General features: G+C 32.6%; 2 protein-coding genes across 2 annotated transcripts; both read left to right on the forward strand.

The window, feature by feature from the left end:
• Positions 1-70: 70 nt before the first annotated feature.
• Positions 71-5645, forward strand: LOC124447390 (3-hydroxyacyl-CoA dehydrogenase type-2-like). Its single transcript, XM_046998292.1, has 4 exons — positions 71-427; positions 4069-4230; positions 5017-5254; positions 5367-5645. The coding sequence occupies exons 1-4, from the start codon at positions 206-208 to the stop codon at positions 5555-5557; spliced, it is 813 nt and encodes a 270-aa protein (XP_046854248.1). The 5' UTR covers positions 71-205; the 3' UTR covers positions 5558-5645.
• Positions 5646-6693: 1048 nt separating this feature from the next.
• On the forward strand, positions 6694-19579 carry LOC124447385 (transcription factor E3-like). Its single transcript, XM_046998285.1, is given in 12 exon segments — positions 6694-6950; positions 12630-12859; positions 12862-12887; positions 12954-13205; positions 13555-13583; positions 13704-13794; positions 13983-14036; positions 14254-14317; positions 17138-17212; positions 17813-17885; positions 18364-18511; positions 18632-19579. Coding segments are annotated over 12 exon segments (1278 nt in total). The 5' UTR covers positions 6694-6837; the 3' UTR covers positions 18755-19579.
• Positions 19580-19821: the final 242 nt, after the last annotated feature.

The raw sequence follows: 19821 nt of genomic DNA on the forward strand, positions 1-19821 counted from the left end.
TTTGTTATTTCATCCAAGCCTCCTGTACTTGTATTGATTTCATCATTTTTAGATTATCTGCTTAGCCTTCCTAAGAACTCTAGAACGCTGCAGCACTGCAGTAGTACTATAAACAAGAACTACGAATAATAAATTCGGTCATAACAGAGCGGCCTATTACATGCCTTAAAAAGTCCATTTGATTGATGGAAACCAGCAGTATTGTATGTATATGACTTTAATTATTAAATGTAATGAAATGGTTGTGTCTGTAGCAAAACAGTGGAAATGTATAGTTACAGGTGGTGCTTCTGGTCTGGGCAGAGCCACATTGCAACGCCTCATCAAAAAGCATAAAGCGAAGGCAGTTATTTTAGATCTTCCATCTAGCAATGGGAAGGAGTTGGTGAAGGAGATGGGAGATGATTGCTACTTTTGCCCAACTGATGTAAGAAGGACATGTGATATAAGTGGTGGGAATTGTCAATGCAGTGTTTGTCAAAATAAACTTCACCTTCTCATTTTTGAAAATATGTGAATTTCAAAAGGCATTGCCCAACTAATACAATACTTTTCTTAATCATAATCCATAATCAATAGCATTTAAGGTACTGTATTTGAATTCTATATGCAGATTCTACATAGTTTTAAGAGAACATTAGTGTGACCCAGGTCTACAATCAGCATGACCAGATATGATAATTTATATTACCAGATCTGCTCTGGTAAGTTTAGACAACCTCTCCTGCTTTACATAATTGCAACATTTGGAACAGGGGAAACAGTCTGCACAGATCAACACATTTTAGATAACAAATTATGTATGGTCACACTGCCTGCAATAATGATGATGTTTTACATTGGGCATAGGCATTACCCATTTACGGACAGAAGTAAACCCAAATATATGGATGATTTTAACAAAGGATTTTCCTTTGTTTTCTCGGTGCCAGGGGAATGGTTACAAGCCACCAATATAATATTGTTTAAGTTTTATGATAATAAAGCAATAGAGCTCTTAATTTTGCAATCAATGAAGACAAAGCAAAATAATACAATTTATATTATAGAATATCAGTCATTACATTGTATGTGTTCTTTACATAGATGTAGGAAGTGGGGGCTTGTATTGGGGGGGGGGAGATTAGCCCCACAAAAAATAAAAGTTGCAAAAATCTGATACATCCTTATTTGCTGTAACCTTTTCTTGACCTATGCTATTTAGTGGTGGACACTGGGGGGAAGGGGCTCAATCCCCCCTCAATAATTTTTGAAAGATTAAAAATATTGCACCAAAGCCCTTAAATCACACCTACATACCATAACTATGATGTTAAAAAATGACTATTTCATAGGCTTCTGTACTGTACACATACCAGCAGACGCTTTAAACCTTCTTGTCTAGGATTATGTGTATGTACGAATGCTTAAGTTAAATTTCTGGAGATCAAATTTTAAAAGTACACCTATAGGAATGCACTGCGATCTTCCTAAAATCTCATGCTTTAAGGACGACCCCCCCCCAATATTTCGTGAAGTGTCCGCGCCATTGCTGTGTACCCATTACGGAGATTACAGGAACTCCAAGTTTATTGGTGCTTTCAGGTTTTGTGAAACCGTTGTTTACGAATTTAAACCATTAAACCATTAAAACTATGCGCGAAATGAACATGTACGTTTTTGTCAATGTTTTATGTATCTCATATTACACAGCCCATTCTTAACTCCAACTCCTCAAAAAGTAAACACGTAAATTCGTGTTACCGTAGAATAAAAGCGTCTACACCATGTTTTCATAATACATACAAACTAAACTCAAAGACTAAAGCCTGGGCCACACTATCGTCTATATTGACGAAAACGAAAACGAAACGAAAATTCGTGCACGAAATTACGGTGGCCCACAAGTATCACGGCAAATTAAAAACTCGCGGCAAATTAAAAACTCACGGCAAATTAAAAACTCGCGGCAAATTAAAAACTCACGGCAAATTAAAAACTCGCGGCAAATTAAAAACTCACGGCAAATTAAAAACTCGCGGCAAATTAAAAACTCGCGGCAAAGTGGGTTGAAACACGTGGTAAAGACGAGTAGTATTAATTCACAATGGCGGGCGCCCAAGAGGAAGAAAATTTAATCAAAGAATACTTTAGTAAAGGCTTCAAGTACGACGAAATTATCGAGTTATTGAGCAAAAACCACTCAGTAAAAATGAGCATCTCAACTCTTAAAAGACGTATAAAACGGTACGGCCTTCAAAGGAAAAATGTCGATTATGAAATCAATGTTGTTAGAGAGAAAATACGAAATAATAATCATTGCATATAACATTAAAATAGATACAACAAATATCGTTTAAGAAGAAATCCCACACGAATCCACATGGAAATAACGACAACTCTAAGTTTCACCTAGAAAGTTAGTGGAAACATATAACAATTTTGCATTTGCCCGGTTCACCACATTGTCAAAATTTGCCGCGAGTTTTAATTTGCCGTGAGTTTTAATTTGCCGTGAGTTTTAATTTGCCGCGAGTTTTAATTTGCCGTGAGTTTTAATTTGCCGCGAGTTTTAATTTGCCGTGAGTTTTAATTTGCCGTGAGTTTTAATTTGCCGCGAGTTTTAATTTGCCGTGAGTTTTAATTTGCCGTGAGTTTTAATTTGCCGCGAGTTTTAATTTGCCGTGAGTTTTAATTTGCCGCGAGTTTTAATTTGCCGTGAGTTTTAATTTGAGTTTTAATTTGCCGCGAGTTTTAATTTGCCGTGAGTTTTAATTTGCCGTGAGTTTTTAATTTGCCGCGAGTTTTTCATTTGCCGTGATACTTGTGGGCCACTATGGTGGCCCAAAAGTATCACTTTTAATTTGCCGTGAGTTTTTAATTTGCCGCGAGTTTTTAATTTGCCGTGATACTTGTGGGCCACCGTACGAAATGCATGCCAGACACGACGAAAAATTACAAGCATGTTTGCAAAGCCAAAACTTTTTTGGCCAATAAGCAAGCGGCATTTTTGACGGATTAGAAAAAATGGCGGTCTCTAAAAGAAAAAGATTACTTCTTCTTAAGAAAAAGTTACTGCCTTTAAAGTTGAAAACAGCAACAGCAGACGTCGATACTGGATTCATCCAATTAATAAACGACGTGATCGTCTTGGACTATTTAACAACTTGATTAAAGAATTACGAGAGCCGAACAATGAAAATAGACACATAAAATACTTGCGAATGACGACGACAAATTTTGACTACATTTTGGTTTTAATTAGACCTCACATCACTAAAGTTGGCACACATCTTAGAAAGTCTATTAGACCTGATTTATCAAAACCTTTTGCCACTCCGCCATGTTTGAGTACAAAGTCTGATATTATTAGCCAATACTATGCGTTTTCGTTAGCGAAAAAGTTCAACTCTTCTAATATGCACGAAAACGAAATTTTCGTCGAGTTTTCGTTCAAAATTTTCGTTGCGGCAGTTTTCGTTCTGATTTTCGTCGATATGGACGATAGTGTGGCCTAGGCTGTAGTCTTAATGACATTGTACAATAAAATACGTATCTTACAATGAACATCATCAATTGTTCTGGTTATTCGTTAAGTTCTTTGTTTTGTGTATTACACTATACTTGCTTGTTGCTTTGCTTGTACTATGTGTATTGTAAATTGTGAATTACAACTAATGGATAAAGTTTTCATAACTTGCTCAAAGTGTCGCGTTTTTACAGGAATATTTGAAAATATTTTAATTTATTGCTGCGCCTATGGTTCTTTAATCTTTATATGGTTGTTTTAAAGGTTAAAAAAGCAACTACAGTAAAGTTCGTTTTTTTCAATTTGCTCCTATTCATTAGAATTGTTAAAACTTAATGTGAAGTTAAGTTGTTGGTATTAGTGCTATATTTTAAAGTTCTTTGTTTTTCATCATGATATGTTATGCAATATGAAAGACTCTTCATACTCCATATGCTAGACGTTCCTTGTTTGCATACTTAATTCTGTACACAAGGCATTTGTAACTTATAAATCGTCCAATCCTTTGGTTTTATAGCAAACTGATTTTGGTGACAATTGAAGTATTTTGTGTGTTTAAGGTATCTGATGAAAGTCAGGTGCAAGAAGCTATAAGGTTTGCTAAAGAAAAATGTGGCTATATAAACGTTGCTGTTAATTGTGCTGGTGTAGCAACTGCCATGAAAACAATTGGAAAAGATGGTAAAGCACATTCGTTAGAAGAATTTGAAAAAGTTCTAAAGGTTTGAAATATCATTTTATTTAGTTATTTCTGGTATTTCATGTATTGTTGCGCGAAAATTTGTCGCTGTATCTTTTGGTTTGCCGCAAAATTTGTCGCTGTTCTTTTGGTTTGCGGCAAAATACAGTTGTACTCTGGTAGGTTTTTAGGCATGTCTAAGCCTGCGTTTACACCACAGAATAGAAATCTTAGCGGAAGGTCCACTTGTGTCGGAACCTTTGATGTTCTTGTCCCCACTTAAGCAAGTTCTAAGGAGACACGCCTTCCAGCAGGATACTTCCGCTAAATCGCAATGGAAAATATAAATGTTTTTACAAACATATCGTTTTGCACTACAAAAGCGTACAACCTTATCGTCTTCGCAAGATGATAACATTTTGTAAAAATTTCGTCAAACTTTTGCTTTAAGCGTAAATTATTAGTAAAATAGCATTTTCGTGCAATACTATTCCATGTTGATTTTGTGAAAGTATCTTGCTGGGAAGTCACGCATGCGCAGTGAAAAAGTGCGCCACGATTTTAGCCGAGTGGGCGTTCTGTTAGATGTCTATTCTGTGGTTTACACTATACCGGATTTGCTCATCATGACATCTTCATTTGCTTTAAAGGGTTAACTGTTCGGGGTTCTAAAAGCTTATTAAGCTGATAGATTTATTCTATTTGATTGTGTTTCTGACGTTGAACAATTTCATTGTCTTTTAATACAAAGAATATTCGACCTGCTACGATAGCAATCCGGTATAATGTAAACCGTGCCTAAATTGATCGCTGTAATATTATACTTTAGGTAAATACATTTGGGACATTTAATGTTATACGGTTATCAGCCCAAGAGATGATTAATAATAAACCCGATAAAACAGGTGAAAGAGGTGTTATTATCAACACAGCTAGCGTAGCTGCATATGAAGGTCAGATTGGACAAGCTGCTTATTCAGCATCAAAAGGTGCTGTTGTAAGCATGACATTAACAATTGCGAGAGACCTTGCAAGATATGGTATAAGAGTAAACACTATCGCTCCAGGTAATTTTAGCTCTTTTCTTGGTTTTTTTTTTGTTATTTAAAAGCAGTTTTTGTTTTATTTTGTGGTTTTTGCCTTGTGCTCAAAGATAAAATATTTTACTGACTTTTTTAGGACTGTTTTTGACGCCACTGCTTGAAGGTTTGCCTGAAAAAGTACAAAATGATCTGGCAAAGAGCGTTCCGTTTCCTAAACGTTTAGGGGATCCTGCTGACTATGCTCATTTGGTTGCAGCAATTATAGAAAATCCAATGATAAACGGTGAAGTTGTCCGAATTGATGGTGCCATAAGAATGCAACCGTAATGGCGTTTTTGAATTATGAAAATTTGGAAGTATTAGCTATTTGTGTCTTTCTTGTGATATTAAATATAAAACATGGACAATATCAAAACAGGGCTGTGTAATCTTTATTTTTGAGTTTAATTATACTGGCTCATTCTTTACCAATCTTTCACTTGAGAAACAAACTTTTCCTTCACGAGACAAAAACTGTCTTGTTTTTTTTTTAAAAAATAAGTTGTGCATGGAACTTTTCTTCGAAGTATATTTTTTATTATGCTTCATTAAATTTTCGGCTGGGTATGAATTTTAGATAACCACTTGTTGCGCAATTACGTTTATGATTTAGATTTAATGCTTGTTTGGTAAATAAGTTCTTTGCGACATTTCTGTCGTTGACATTGCATAATGACGAGTTACGTCGTTATGTTCCTGTTTACTCCTAGACATCTAGAGCAGGATGTACAGTCATTGAACTGAAGACACTCGTATTATATTGTATTTGTGTTTAAAATTTCAGTAACTATTCAGAAAAATTTTGCTGATTTGATGATATTTTGTAATCACTTATCACCCTTAATATTTAATACAATTTTCACGAAAATTATTACTTCATAATAAAATAAATTATTACATAGATCACAATAAATATTAACTAACGTTTAAAAACAGTTCAAAATTAGATTTGCACGTCCAATCTCTAAGAGTTTAAGTTTACCCAATCTTTAACAAAATTATTTCACTATCAGAAACAGTATTTTACTTTAAAATCGTGGCCAGATATTTGCCAGGCGGAAAGCGAATTTTCAATACAATCATGATTGCCCAATATAAACGTGATAGACTGGTTAGGGTTTAACAACCTCTTGTTCTTACTCCTCCGCTGTAAACCCGATGGAAAGGGTGTTTCCTTCCGGGAAATTATTGTTAGAGAAAGGAGAAGAGTTTTATGTAAGTTTTTCCTTCTCATTTTCATGAAAAGCTTAACAATTTAAAACTTTTAAAGCATGAAATAATTTTCACACAAACCTTGGACCGGCAAGAAGAAATGGAGACAATTTTCAAAAAAATGATGAACTTGCAAGTTCGACCACAATGAGCATAATCAAGCTGTTCACAATTACGTCATTCCAAAAAAAACGAGCCAATCAGCGTTTGTTTGTATCTTTGCGAAGCCTGTAATATCAACATGTCGAAGCAGGAAATTATGTGCTAAAGAATTGTATTCAAATGCAGTTTGGTACAATCGTAATTTTACAGTGGATCTCAGTTTTATCAATAAGTGCCTCGAATAAAGCAACCTAATGCAAGAATCTGGCATTGACCTCGAATTCGACATAAACGATATCATAGGAGAATTTCAACCGAAAGTTTCCTTCTATGAGATTCAGTCTCGAACCTTGGACGATGTCATAAGGTATTTCAATGACTTTCTCGTTTCTGTCTGCCCCAGGATTTACTCCAGTCAATCCTCATATCGATATTATTTTTTATACCATATTTTCTTCATTTGTGGACAGGCAAACGATGAAAAAAAATTGATCTTTTTGTCGTTTCCGGTTTTCCTTCCAAATAGCATTAACGGCATGGCATGGGATTTCGAAAATACACCTTATTATAACAGTTTTTGTTCTTTTATCGATACCATGTGATGTACAAGTCCAACATGTTACATTCAATTGTTGTAAATCATGAATAGCAGCATTGTATGTGTGTCTTAGATTGACTTTAAATACCTTGCACTTTGTTAATTTGCATCGTACAACATGCAAGCTCTAATGTAAACCTATTGCTTTGTTAAATTACTGCTAAATTATATGATTTAAGTTTTTGTGTAAGAATGTATGTGCACTTATGATAGTTAAATTAGCAAATCGCTGTGTTTTATGTTTGGATTGGTATACTAAAATTTAAGGTTAATTAGGTGTAGTGTTAAAGCACACAGAGCAATTTGTATTCAGTGATGTTTGTTTCATTTGTTGATATTTTTAACGCTTCTATTATTTTGCTGTTACTTTCCCTAAATGGTTGTTTAAAGCAAAAATATAACCGTAAACTACTGTCAAACTATCATATAAAGCAAATGAAATTTTATGGTTTAAATTTCTAGATATAGCTTCTTTCGAGATTATATCAGGTCTTCTCTAGATAATCATATCAAATCTTAACACATTTTAGTATGATACATATTAAAAATTGTTTTGGATCGAGGTTTTTAGTTTTTCCTAATCAAGCTTGATGATTTTTTTGTTCTCTATCTTTTCTTATATTTTATATTTTTGATACTTTTTGTAAAATTATATGTTCATTTTGTGATGCAATTTTTCCTCAATGGAAATTGTGATTGCATACTACAGATTTTAAAGTTATTATAGACTTCAATTTAGGTATAGAACAGTTATGTCTTTTGTCTGATACTATACCAACAACTGTTTTTACTACTAGTAAATACATTCATCATTAAAGTAAATGGTATGAATCCGGGAGTATCATTACATGTTTCTAAATGAAGATCGTCCAGGTTGGTAGAGTCCTGAGGACCAACATTCATCATTGCCAAGCCTTATTTGTTTTTATCAAGTGAGGATTTATATTGTTGACAATAAAAATCATGACAGTTGTGTAAAATATTTTAATCATAGGTAAAAAGAGTGGTAATATTCACCATTATTGATTTTCGACTTACTCTCATGCATGAGAAGATCACGAGTACCACAATTCACCCAACTGTAAACAGAAAACGTACGATTACTTCTTAAGCATTCTAGAATGTACTACACTATAAGCGATCTTTGTACAAAAAGGCAAATTTGAATCTCCGTAGAATTACAGTAAATATTGCTGTAAGTCAAACATAGCAATATCAATTTTCGTTGAAATAGTGTCGAAGAATGAGTTAACCACATGGAAATGAACGATATTAAAATAACTTTTGCAATTAAACAATATGGGATAATTATAGGATTGTGCTTCGCTAATTTTTTTTCTTTTATTCAAATACGTATCGCACTAAACGATTTACGATTTATTGTTTTACCTTTTTGCCATGGAATGGTTTTTTGATTTCAATATATTTTGACAATGGGTTCAAAGTTCTTTCCAAAGATGCTTGCAATTAATTACGTTTCAAATATATATATGTGTTGTGTTAACATCAGTTACGTAAAATTGAGCTTTGAATTGTTTACAAAACATTTTATGCGTAATTTCATAAAGAAAGATTCTGAATAAAGATTTTGTCTCAATTATACTAGATTTATAGCAGCAGAAATTAGCACGCATAGTTTTGAAACGCAATCAGTAACTGATCAGTACATTATGATGTATGCAATGAATATTTTCCACTGTTTTGTGGCATACATGCGTGGATTTTGGTGATTTTTAGATTTAGCTATCACTTTATTATCCTAAAAAAACGCAATATACCAAATTTTTGACTGGATTACAGTGATTTACAATCAATTCAATGGTTCGTATATTTGTATATACGTATTGTATTTAAAGATCATAAAATTTTGCAACCGCTGACCAGCGCCTGCCCAATACCAAAACTGACCAGTACCATTGGTAGAGGTATTATTTTTATGCTAAATGCCTCTGTTCTCCTGTCATAATATGAATCATGTCCTCACTAATGCGGTTTTTGTCAATGTTTTAAAAAGAAAGAAAACGTTTTCGTCGATATTAGTATTTTCCACGCTATACCCAACCAACAACGCGCTTATTTCCCATGGTCTTGTGAAGAACTGATATTTTTTTACAACAGACCTTTTTTTACGATTGTTTGGTTTCACTGACATACTGCGCAAATAAGAACAAGTGCAGTGCAAGCAGGCAACTAAAGTCGAAATCACATTAACATACTCGCAGTTCTTTTGCCTTGCTCATTTTGTTTTTGCTATTGACACTATCGTGCTTGTGCTCATCAACACATGAGCGTTTCATTACCTTGTTTTTTTGTTGAACATATTATCACAGAATACATACGAAAGGCTGTCTCATTAAATTATCGATTACGCTATCGATTCTCCTATGAGCCAGAGCAATAAACATCGCACCCCCACCCCCCTTGATACATTAAAAGGGGCTAACAGAAGACTGTAACGTAAATCTCTGAAAGGGGGGGAATCACATCTGTTTTCTACACTGGTTGAATGAGGAAGAGTTAGGAAAAAATTTAACGCAATAGTCGATAACGTTTTGTATGTGTTTAAGTCGGTGGTATTATAATTGTCTTCGTTTTCAAAGATGCACTAGTGTAGACGGATCCAGAATTTAGTGTATAAAAGGTTTTGGATCGGAACTCTGACGTGTAAATGAATTCCTTGACTTGGGTTGATTGTAAAGAAACTGACGTGTAAATGAATTCCTTGACTTGGGTTGATTGTAATGAAACTTTGACGTGTAAATGAATTCCTTGACTTGGGTTGATTGTAAAGGAACTCTGACGTGTAAATGAATTCCTTGACTTGGGTTGATTGTAAAGAAACCCTGACGTGTAAATGAATTCCTTGACTTGTGTTGATTGTAAAGGAACTCTGACGTGTAAATGAATTCCTTGACTTGGGTTGATTGTAAAGAAACTCTGACGTGTAAATGAATTCCTTGACTTGTGTTGATTGTAAAGGAACTCTGACGTGTAAATGAATTCCTTGACTTGTGTTGATTGTAAAGAAACCGTATGCACACTAGGAACAATGTTACAATGTAGATTGAATATTTATTTTGTGCGTTCAAGAAAAATTGCTGGTGGAACTTATTGCATGACTAAAACTTACCATTATTCTCAATTTTTACGTGTTTACCATTTATGTTCTCATACGAAAATAATTTTGCTTTCAGAGGGCAATGCAAATCATCAGTACGTACCTAATGTATACTGGGAAACTTTTTGATATTTTGAGGGAGCGTTTCTGTCGTCTTGTAGTTATTTCGATTTTTTCCTACGCTGTGATTGATTTTTTTGTCATGAAAATGCATGTTGAAACTTATTGACAACTGCAGATAATCGCAGTGCTATCAATTCATATTTCACACATATTATATAAATCAAGTTAAGGAATGGGTTTTTAATTGAGTCAGTGTTAAGCTAACAAGAAATAGATGTTAATTTTCCATCTTTTTGTTGTGCAAAGTGTTACCCATCGCAGAATGAAGACCTAAAAATACAACATTAAATATCTGCTCATTTTGTCAAACACCTTTAATACCTCAAATATATCTCACTTTTCATGAATGTTTGGTTTCTATTGTAAGACTGTAATTATTTAATTTTACTGCATATCATAATTTAGTATCTATGATTTTATAGTTGTACTGTAATCAATTCTGTGAAGCAGCACTTGCTGAGTTTAAGAAAAAAAAATTGCAATTTTAATTATCAGAGTAGACGATGCACTTTTTTAATTGTTATTTACTACTCAAATCTCTTAGAAATTCATTTAACAAAATTGTCATAGACTTTTTATTGTTTATTCGATTTCATCCTTCATCATCTACGATGTTATATAAACATTTAACTTTTTGAAGCGTATTTAACTTTGTCGATTTCTAGATATCTGATTTTCATCAATTTTGGTAGCATTGTAAGAGTCAAATCATAGTAACATAAATTTAAAAGTATATATGCTCATGCATATTAAGAAATTTTCCACACTGACTATTGTCTCGTACGTAGAATATTTTTTATAATTTCCCATTTGTTTCAATTAACGTGAAATCGAGAAAATTATGATTTTCACGTGTTCTAATTTCGTCCAATAAGATTATTAAAGATTTTTCTTACGGATATTGTCTTGAACTTGCTCGTAAGTTGAGTCTTGCTGAGAAAAGCAGTTTGTTGTCGGAGCATGCACATGCAATAAAACAAGTTGATGTCAACTGTAATTTATCGAAGGAACTTTTGAAAATTATCGAGAAAAAATTGCGAATTGATGGTTAAAATGAAGTATATACATAGGTAGGTTATTTTAGTCTATTTGAAATGACGAGTAGAAGTACGACTGTCAGTTAATAAACTCTGTGATTGTCAAACCACATGGGTGTTGTCCTCTGACCATGTCGTTCGTGGAAATATACTTGTATGTTTCTTCATTGATGCAAAAATAATTTTTTCACTTGTCTACTAGAAATTTTTTGTGATACGTTAAACTACATCTGTTGGGACAATCATTTATAATAACTTTCATCATATTAAGTAATGATCGTAATTTAGCAGACTATAGCTAGTAGTGATTGGAAAAATTGAATATTCTTTTTATTTCGTTCAGTATTTCTCGTGACTTGACATAATTCGAAGGTAAAAATTTTCACGATTACTCTCGCAGTTAAACAAAATATTCACAAAATACTTCAATCGCGAGCCGTGTAAATTGCAAATTACTACAAGTGCAGGCAGATTCTCCGGGTTAATTAGCTGGTGTTGGGTTTATAAGGTCAAGTTGTTGATTATATTTCAACTGTTTATTTGCACACTTGTCAAAACCATTGTTTATTGCTTCGAAAATTAACTTGCATGTGTGTGTACTTAGATCAATTTAAATCGCTCCATCTGTGTACATCAAGTAGCGTGACAAGTCATGACCTGTAAATGAATTATCACGTAATGTTTTTATTGACAATAATCGATTCACTATTTGTATTCACCTATTTAGCGTTTCTTGTTTTCGCATGTGAAATTGCTTTAACATGAATCTCATTTCATTACATATATGTATGCTTTTAATATTATTCTAACTATTTAACTGTGTAAATGACTGTTTTATACATGCGTTAAATATACTGTTCAGACTTTGTACCTTTCAGTCATCCGTATGTGGCCTAGTAATAATAGTCAATAGCTCTCTCGTTCTTCCAACATTTATTTTAAATTTCAGATTAAGAAACCTGCATTGTTTAATTCTTTTTCATCACTCACAAGGCTTTTTTCGACGTGAAGACTTGTGATTGTTGGGTGTAATGTAGCTAACTCGTTTTATCACCCACGTTTTGTAATTATTGTTATAGTAAAATCTTTAAACTTATCTAATTTATCAGAAAGTTTTCCAGCGCTAAGATTACTTCGAGCAATTTATTCATTTCTTTTTTTTGTTGTTAGAAAGCCTGTTGTAGGTAGAAATACCGGTACTGATGCAATATTGACCGAGTTGTTAAAACCAAAAGCAAAGGAAAACAAAATGACATCAATGAGTCGTACCCAACAGAAACTTGCCCTTCAACGTGAACATTTGTTGAAACAAGAGCAGAAAAAGAAGGAACAAGAAAGACAACGGCAACTTGGGCAGAGTTCAGAAATTACAATTCCATTTACACGGCCTACGGAAACCATGCCGCCATACCTCCCACGGTTTTAGATGTAAGAATTACTTTGTTAAAGATATTTATTTTGCAATGAATTAATTTTATATTTGTTTCACTTTAGTTCAAAACGAATCTAGAAAATCCGACCAAGTATTATGTTTATAAAACCCAAGAAAGGAAACTGAAGGAATACATCAACCAACATGGAAATTCATCATCATCCTCACAAGGATATACTCCACCAACTTCTCAGGCAACTTTAAACGCTATCAATAACATCACACCATTGCCATTTGATGGTTTAAGTATATCTGGAGCGACCAAACCTCCAGATAGTCCAATGTCTGCTGCCAGTTCAACTGAACCATCAGAAGTAAGTATATGTAATAGTTAATTACATACATAAACGAGATTTATACAATGGTAAGTACACAGTAAAAGGTGGTTTTCTTGTTACGTTACATGGCGGCAGCCATGTTGGTTTAATTTCTTGTTTACAGTTCAAATTTCAACCAACATCGAAAATATTTGTGTCCTTTGATTTCTATGGGGAATCGTTGTAATCCATTTCTACACGTGTAGAAGTATATGAGAAGTGCCTAATGCAAAGAGTGTTCATTGTTGACAGATGTCCCTTTTGTCTTACATGTATATTTCTAAGAATGTCTTGATGTAAGGAAATTTTCTGAGAGTGGAGGTTGACATTTCATTTTATTTATCAGGTGGATGAAATTCTCGACGACATTATAAGGTAACCTAAGATATTTTAGCGATGTTTTTACAATTTCTTTACGATGTTTTAATAAATAATTGGATTTCTTATTTGTTTTATTTGTACACTGCATTGTTGAATCATATTTTATGTAATTAGTCTTGAAGGCGATAACGCTGTGACCAATCAAATGGGTCTTGAAAACGGATTTGAATTTTTTGATTTTGGTGGCACGAATTCGACTTTACCGGTAAGAATATTTAGATGGTGAAATTTCTAATTTATGTTCAACCTTTCATTCTTCTAATAAAACATATGAAAATGGAAAACATTTTAAAAAATTTTTATCGCCTTCATGCAATTGCAAATAACATTCACTATAAACACTTGTATGTGGTTTAACATACAGGTTATTTAACTCACTTCATTCCATTTTAGATACCAGGAGCAGCAAGTTTGTCTGACATGTACAATGGACGACACGTGACAGGGGTATGCATTCCTAGAAATATTTTCAACTTTAGCCACATTCTACCTAAAGGATCGTTTCATTTATGTGCAGAAGCGATATTTTACGGAGGAAAGCGATTTAGTCATGTTTAGCTCCATAGAATAAAACAAATAGTTTTTTTTACGAAATTGTTCTGATAGAAATTGTTAAATTTTGGTATCGTTAAAGTCCTTTCTTATAAATCATTTATTACTATAGACAATAGCATCAGATGGTGTTTCGTCATCATGTCCACCGAAAATAAAGCAGGAACCAAGTGAAAGTAAGTGATTAATTATTATGAAAGTTAATAATTAAGGAGTTGTTACAATGGTTGGATGAGCTGTTTCTTTGGGTTATTTCTATAATTAGCGTATACTCTGGTGAAAATTTTTGCTGTCATTCATTTGCACAATGTATCCTTTATACACAGGCACTGAAACTTAAATGTTAACTGAAACATACGATTTTCATGAATGCCGAATTAACTACGAACTCAGTAATTTTTTTCCTCGAATTGAATTTTCCACATTCTTATTTTTTAGTTTAGGGTACATTTTTACTTTCTTATTGTTTGTATATGCATATGATATGAAACGATGTATGATACTTTGAAGTGAAATCTGTATATATCATGCATCATAAAGCAGTTTAAGTTACGTAACGCATGTTTTTCTGAAATAATGGAACTGTGTATATAGAGATGTTTTTTCAGTATTTGTTTTATCACGAGTTAAAGTTCAGAAATGATTAGAGTTTTCATGCAGTGCGCTTAGCACTAAAGTGCAGATGATTTTGACCTTCCATTAAACTGGGACCTTCTTTAATTGCTCTCATTCAGATTAGTTTGCTTAGAACAGCTCTATCTAAACTCCTTACATTACAAATGTGCTTATGGAATATGAAGAATTGCTATACATTACAAAAAATAATGGACGAGGGAATTTAAATAATTGCATGGTTTTGCAAAAATTCTTTTGCAAAAAGTTTTTGATTTGAATTTTGCTGACAATATATGTTTATAAAACAGAATTCAATTAAAAGTACCTGACAGTGTAAATCAAATAAGTTATGAAACGATTGCGTATCTGTAAGGGAAACTATGACAATTTTTCATCTTATCGTAATCACCACGTGAGATGTACCAACATGCTTGTCACGAGTCTCTGCCTGTTTATAAATTGCTCTAATTAAAATTCATTATCCTATCATGTTACAAAACGCGTTTTCTCGTGATTTTCACATTGCGTGAGAAAAATTTGGTGATTACTTAACGAACAGTGAAGAATTTTTTAGAATGCATTTCTCATCATTCAAAAATACATTACAAATTTTGCAAGTGAGGCAATATGCTTCCACCCAAATGTAACATTTTCTATCGCATACACTTTTCATTCTTATGCTTTAAATAAACATCACTTTTGAAGTGTTCGGGAAAATATCAGTTAATTATGTTAATAGAAAAAATCCGTTGGTTAAACAGAGTTTGAGTTTCTTTACATTTTTTTAGTTGATGACTGGAACATTGTAGGATACTAGTAGCATGATTTTGGAATGATTAAATTCTTTTTAAGTAGAAATTGTCTGCTGTGTTTGACTACTGCTCTACAAATTACTATTTAAAATGGTGTACCTACATACATTGCGGCTAAAGAAATGCCTGTTTTCAACAATTTATTATAGTAATGACAAACATTTGGACATACTCCTCCACTGCGTGTGTAATTTAATTTGTTTAGTTTGCTTTTGTAACAAAGCATATTCGGATATTTGCATGTTCGGTTCACTTCATAAGTCAATTTCTGTGGCTATTAATTTGATATGCATTGAAGATGTTTTCATATAAGAAATTATTAGAAATTTTGTTTCGTGTCTGTTGTTTAAATGGAAATAAAAACAGGAATCCCTTTGATAATAATATATTGTCGTCGTACGAGTAAATAAATAAATGACTTTCCTATTATACATTTATTGATTATATAATGGTCTTATAAGTATAGTAAGCTAAGTATGCAGGATTTTTCGATTATGATATATCTCTCTGTGTGGTCTAAACCCCATTCGATCATGCCTTCGTTTTGACGCTACAAGCTTCCTCTCTATTTTTATAAATATCTTTTTAATTTTGATGTCATAACTAGAGTTCATAGTACATACACCATGTTCGTCTCACGCTTTTTTATCACGCGATTTTCACATGCTTGACATTTCAGAACATAATATTTATACATATAATCATATATACATGCAATGTTCTGCCAATACATTAATAAATGTGTCTGTACTCGCACTATTCAGATCGCTATTTTGTGGAATATAATTAAAATACATGCAACAAGTAATATTGCTTTATCCTTTAAAGAGTAAAATGTCACGTTCCTTCTCTTACCCAAGTAAGTAGTGCTTTTGTTTTCAAAGAAAAGCCTTTTTATTGTTTAATCAGCTTTCCTGGTATTTTTTAAATTTAAGTGGTTTTAGCACATAGCGTTGTCGTCTATTCTTGAATGCATGCCCCAGTTGGTAGACAAATTTTAGAATTCTTTAACAAGTTTGTTTCCATTAAAGATTGTCTTTATTTTACATAGCATATACAGATCCGTTTGACTTGTGTCTTTGCCATGATAATCTTAATTTGTTTTCAATTGTCTATACATATTCATCAGCAGTATGTCTTTTCACTAAATTCTGAAAGTTCATACCTTACCATTTTTTGTGGGATTCGCAAATACATCAAGTCAGCTCTATTACCAACGAACCTTTTGTTGTTTGATAGCCTGAAGCATATTATAGTATTCTTTTTCTTGGACTTACTATGACATTAAAGTAACATGCCAAAGTATAACGTAGGGTCAAATGCTTAATGCCAACTTTAACAAATACTTGTTATGTATGTTCTAACTGAACAATCAATATTAGAAAATGTATGTATGTTTTAAATAAATTATTCAGGTTTCTTTATGCGATGTAATTAAGAACTCATAGTTGTAAATAATGGATTTGAAATTTTACGTTTAGTTTCTTTAAGAGCTGAAGTCATTCTTCGTGTCTACTGTTGAAAGAAAGCATGTTGGTTAAAAATTCATGTGAGAATTTTTTATTTCAGGTTGCAGCAACATGCCAAAGTTTGATCATGTTACGTATTTAAAAGATCGTCAAAAGAAGGATAATCATAACATGAGTAAGAAAAACATTCTACTTTATTTATTTCACTTTATTGCATGACTGCATAACTGATCATAATCCGTATATTATCTTACTAATCTAGCTATTATCTAATATAAATACGTAAGTCTTCATACAAAGTAACTACGTAAGGACAAAGCATGTTGGACATGTTTACGATTCAACATTCACTATTTACAGTGTAAAACAGGAGTTTTTAATTAAATGATGACTTCATTTAATTAATTTAATTTAAACTTGATGCTTGCTGTATTTCTGTTTTGTGGGCTATGCAGCATTAGTGTTTTTCATATACGTATGTAACTGTACCGAATTATGTATTTCCTTTCCGAATACTTTAATGTTTTTCAATAAACTTGAATGGTTTTGAAAATCATCATCATGTTCGTTATATGTTGCTAAACAATTTACTTGGTAAAAGCACAAAAATATATTTTTAATAAACATGCTTCACCTGAACAGTAATGAGAAAATAATTATGATCTAAAATAATAAATACGCAATAGTTTGTCACGAGAAAATAAGTCACATAGTTGGCTCTAGTCGCATGTTTCTATATTGTATACAATAGTTCATTGTCGTGTTTATTTTCTAGTTGAAAGACGACGTCGTTTTAATATCAACGATCGTATAAAAGAACTTGGTACAATGATTCCTAAGCATGATACGTAAGTTGTTTCATTCAATTTGTAGAATTGATAGCGTCACGTTTCGTGTTTAAATAAACTCACTAAGAATTATTTCATCTATAAAATATTTCTTACTGAGCTCATTGAAATTTAGAAACACTTATACTAATTTTCTGAACATTCAACATAATGAAATCAGAAAACTTTGAAATAATCTACTGTGCATTAACATGTTCTACATTCATAGTCATGTGCGCAATATAGGCTTTCGCATGTGATTTGGTTGTAGAGAGTAGGGGTGTCTTAGTTTTTCAATTCTAAAATAATGCAAAGTAACCTTTGGTCATATTAAAAAATGTCATATTTTATAAGTAATCTTAAATCCATAGTTTGTTAATCATTTCAATTATCTATCAGGATTTTTATCTTTTGTATCTTCCCGCAAACTTCTCGTATTTAACACATCACTAAAGCTAAGTATAAATTCTAAAATATGAATTCCATTCAAAAAATTTAGGGAGATGAAACAGAATAAGGGGACTATCTTAAAATGTACCGTGGATTATATCAGACATCTTAAAAAAGAAAATGATCGTCAGAAAGCCAGCTTGGAAAAGTTTAGAGAGACAGATGAGTTAAATTCCAAATTGTTGTTACGTATTCAAGTAAGGAATTTTTCATGATTTTCTCTTATAAAATAAAATAATCTTTCGTCAATCTACAACGGTTTGGTTTTTCGAACTGTCAAAATCTAATCTCATTTTTCTTTTTTAAAATTTTCATAGGAATTGGAAATGCATTGTCGTGCTCATAATGTTCCAGTAACACCATTAACTAATGATGCATCTACTGCTACATTGTCCTCTTACTTACTTCAAAGAGAAATAATTTGCCTCATTTGTCGATGAAACCTGAAAAGTATTCTAGAGGTGACAGTGGCACGTGTTCATTGAATGCAGACAGTTTCAATGATTCTGCTAATCGTTATGCTAGCGATGAGAATAGTATGGAGACATAAAATTTGGGTTGAATCGTGTTGGTGTGACAACAATGGCTGGAAAATGCTTGAAAGTCGTACACTAATGAAACATGTAGATGTCACTGATTAACGTCGTGATTTTTTCTCCTTTATTATAGTTCGGGCTGTAATTATGCATTATTGTTCAGAAGGATGAAGGGAGGCTCTGTTGTTTTCTAATTTTCTTTTTACCTATATTTTTATACAAGAACGTGGGTTCGTCATTGTTCGTGTGATAGTGAACACTTATGAAAAAACTGGAATCATGTATAATGGAGGTTGATAAAATCACCAAGGTGTTTTTACATACTGTAATGAAAACGTGCATGTGTATATACACCTTAGGAGCTACGATCCAAAGATAATGAATAAGATAAATATGTACATAAGTTGCTGAATCAACGAAGAGATCGTTATTCATGCATTGACATTGGTATCCTGGGACTTGTTTACAAAGATTGTTGATCAATCTGATCGTTGACTCTTTTTACCATGTAAGCCATGGTTAAATTTTTCATTATGGATATAGAAATTTAACGAAGAGATTTTGTGCATGCAAGTGATTAGCTATCAATCATATACAATAAATGAGTTGATGAATGTATAAGTAGAAGAATTATTTGTGAGGATCATATTCTTATTTTCGATACTATAGAGTATTCTGTAAGAGTTCTTAATGTTTTTTGAGACGCTGTGAATACATTTGTAAACAATATTCGCGTTACAAGTTGTCGTATCAAAAATGAGTCAGAAGTGTTTATTAAGATTTCGTTTATAGAGCCATACTAGCTGTAATAGCTGAAGTAACTACTGAAGTAGCAAAGATAGACCAAGCATGTTAGAATTGTTTTTATTGTATTTGGATTATATAAAGCTACTTAAACAAACTGGGGCTCATTACCGCGAGAAGATTTACATGCAATAAGTATACAACTATTGCGCGTTAAAATGGTGATT

This window comes from Xenia sp. Carnegie-2017, unplaced genomic scaffold, assembly GCF_021976095.1.
Source record: "Xenia sp. Carnegie-2017 unplaced genomic scaffold, XeniaSp_v1 HiC_scaffold_22, whole genome shotgun sequence".
Lineage (NCBI taxonomy): Eukaryota > Metazoa > Cnidaria > Anthozoa > Malacalcyonacea > Xeniidae > Xenia > Xenia sp. Carnegie-2017.

Excerpts from the sequence above, each read along its gene's own strand:
- LOC124447390 (XM_046998292.1), top strand. The coding sequence starts at position 206 with ATGTATATGACTTTAATTATTAAATGTAATGAAATGGTTGTGTCTGTA. Across the intron at positions 428-4,068 it reads GCTACTTTTGCCCAACTGAT|GTATCTGATGAAAGTCAGGT; the intron begins GTAAGAAGGACA and ends TGTGTGTTTAAG. Across the intron at positions 4,231-5,016 it reads AATTTGAAAAAGTTCTAAAG|GTAAATACATTTGGGACATT; the intron begins GTTTGAAATATC and ends ATTATACTTTAG.